This window comes from Emiliania huxleyi, assembly GCF_000372725.1.
Source record: "Emiliania huxleyi CCMP1516 unplaced genomic scaffold EMIHUscaffold_6015, whole genome shotgun sequence".
Classification (NCBI taxonomy): Eukaryota; Haptophyta; order Isochrysidales; family Noelaerhabdaceae; genus Emiliania; species Emiliania huxleyi.
In genome coordinates this window covers 1-1,501 of record NW_005197493.1, presented here as the reverse complement: position 1 = coordinate 1,501, position 1,501 = coordinate 1, and the positions used below count along the sequence as shown (strand labels likewise).

The window sequence follows — 1,501 nt, the reverse complement described above, 5'->3', positions numbered from 1 at the left end:
TGAGCCAAGCTGCTCGCAACCCTAAGAGTTTGCTCGGATTGTGAGCGCGCTGGTAGTAGTCGTTCTGTCTTCGCAGTAGCGACTGAATCGAGCGATGGCTCTCCTCCGCGATGCTGCGCTGCGCCTCGGCGAGGGCGTGCTGCCTTTCCTGCACCGCCTCCAAGTCGTGGGCAAACGCGAGGGCGTGCTCCCTCCACGACTCGCCCCGCGCGGCCTCCGCAAGCGTGCACTCGGCCTGCTCGTCGAGAGCGAGCTGTAGCCCGGCGCTGCGCTCCCTCTCTGCCCGCAGCTGCTCGGCGAGCTCTGACGCTCGCGCGGTAGCCGCGTCACCCCCCTCGGCGGCACTCCTGGCTTGGAGCAGCGCCTCTCTTAGTGCGCTCTCTTTCCTGGCTGCCTCGGCTTCAAGCCGCGCGATGGTCTCTCGCAGCTGCTTGTAGTGTGTGACCGTGCTGCGCGCGTTCAGCAACATGCGCCGCGTGCCCAGCGCGCCGACGTTCATTCGGATGAGATCCGTGTCCTCAAGCACCTGCGTGGTGGGTGGGCGCTCAGCCTACACCGCCCCTAGTCGGCGCGTCCCCCCCGACCCTCCCTCCTGCACTGTCTCCAGGTCGACCCCCTCCGACAGCAGGAGCGGCGCCAGCTCTAGCAACCCTAGCTGCGAGAGCCACTCCTCGAGCTCTCGCGCCGCCTGCTGCCGGCTCAGCTCACTTGTGCGGCGGTCCGAGTGCCGCTCGCGCCACTCGTCGCGCGCGAGCGTCGAGAAGACCTCGGGTCCCCGCCCCTCTCGCTGCCAGCCCTCGCTGAGCACCTCAAAGTCGCTCCTGCTCACCCCCGGCGGCAGCGCCTCCTCGAGTCCACGCCACGCGGCGGTGCTCGCGTTCGAGAGGACCTGCGAGCCGGAGCCGCGTGAGTGCGTCTCTAGGAGGGGAACAGTGCGGTGGGAGGGCGGCCGGCCTCGACAATGCCGTCCACGCGGACGTCGATCTGCACCAGCCTCGGCGTCGGCGAACTGCTCTCTGCGCTCGTGAGGCGTACGTGCGGCGCCTCTGACGCCGCGGGGCCCGGCTGGCGAGGTGTGCAGTAGAAGGCCAGCGTCCACGTGTCAGTCTTGCGTGGGATCACGAGGCGCATCGGCCAAGGTGGGCTGCGGGGCCGCAGCACGATCCGAAAGACGGGCGCGAGAGCACCGCCGGCCTCCTGGTCCCGCCGGGTGCTCAGGGGCCCTCGGGAGTTGCGGGAGTGTGATGAGCCGCACGCGTCGGGCTGCTCCGGTGGCAGGTAGGCCTGGAGCGGCACAAGTGCGCAGTGTGGCGCAGCGACGGCAGCCTTGATGAACAGGCCGGAGAGCGTCTCGAAGCGGCGTCCGCGCGAGCCTCCTCCCTCGCGCCCGAGCGCGAGCGAGAGGCTCTTGGCAGCCTCCTCGTTGCGCCCTATGGCAAGGAGGGCGACCGCCCGCAGGTGGAGCAGCTCGTGCGCGGCTGCTTGCACACGGCCGCTCGGC

The 1,501-nt window shown here is 70.0% G+C and overlaps 1 protein-coding gene across 1 annotated transcript; it reads right to left on the bottom strand.

Annotated features, from left to right (window-relative positions):
• Positions 1-20: 20 nt before the first annotated feature.
• Positions 21-1,430, bottom strand: EMIHUDRAFT_124631 (hypothetical protein; the record flags this gene model as incomplete). Its single annotated transcript, XM_005764128.1, has 3 exons — positions 21-526; positions 599-889; positions 1,036-1,430. Coding segments are annotated over 3 exons (1,192 nt in total), but the record flags the coding sequence as incomplete, so codon positions are not given.
• Between the last annotated feature and the right edge of the window lie 71 nt (positions 1,431-1,501).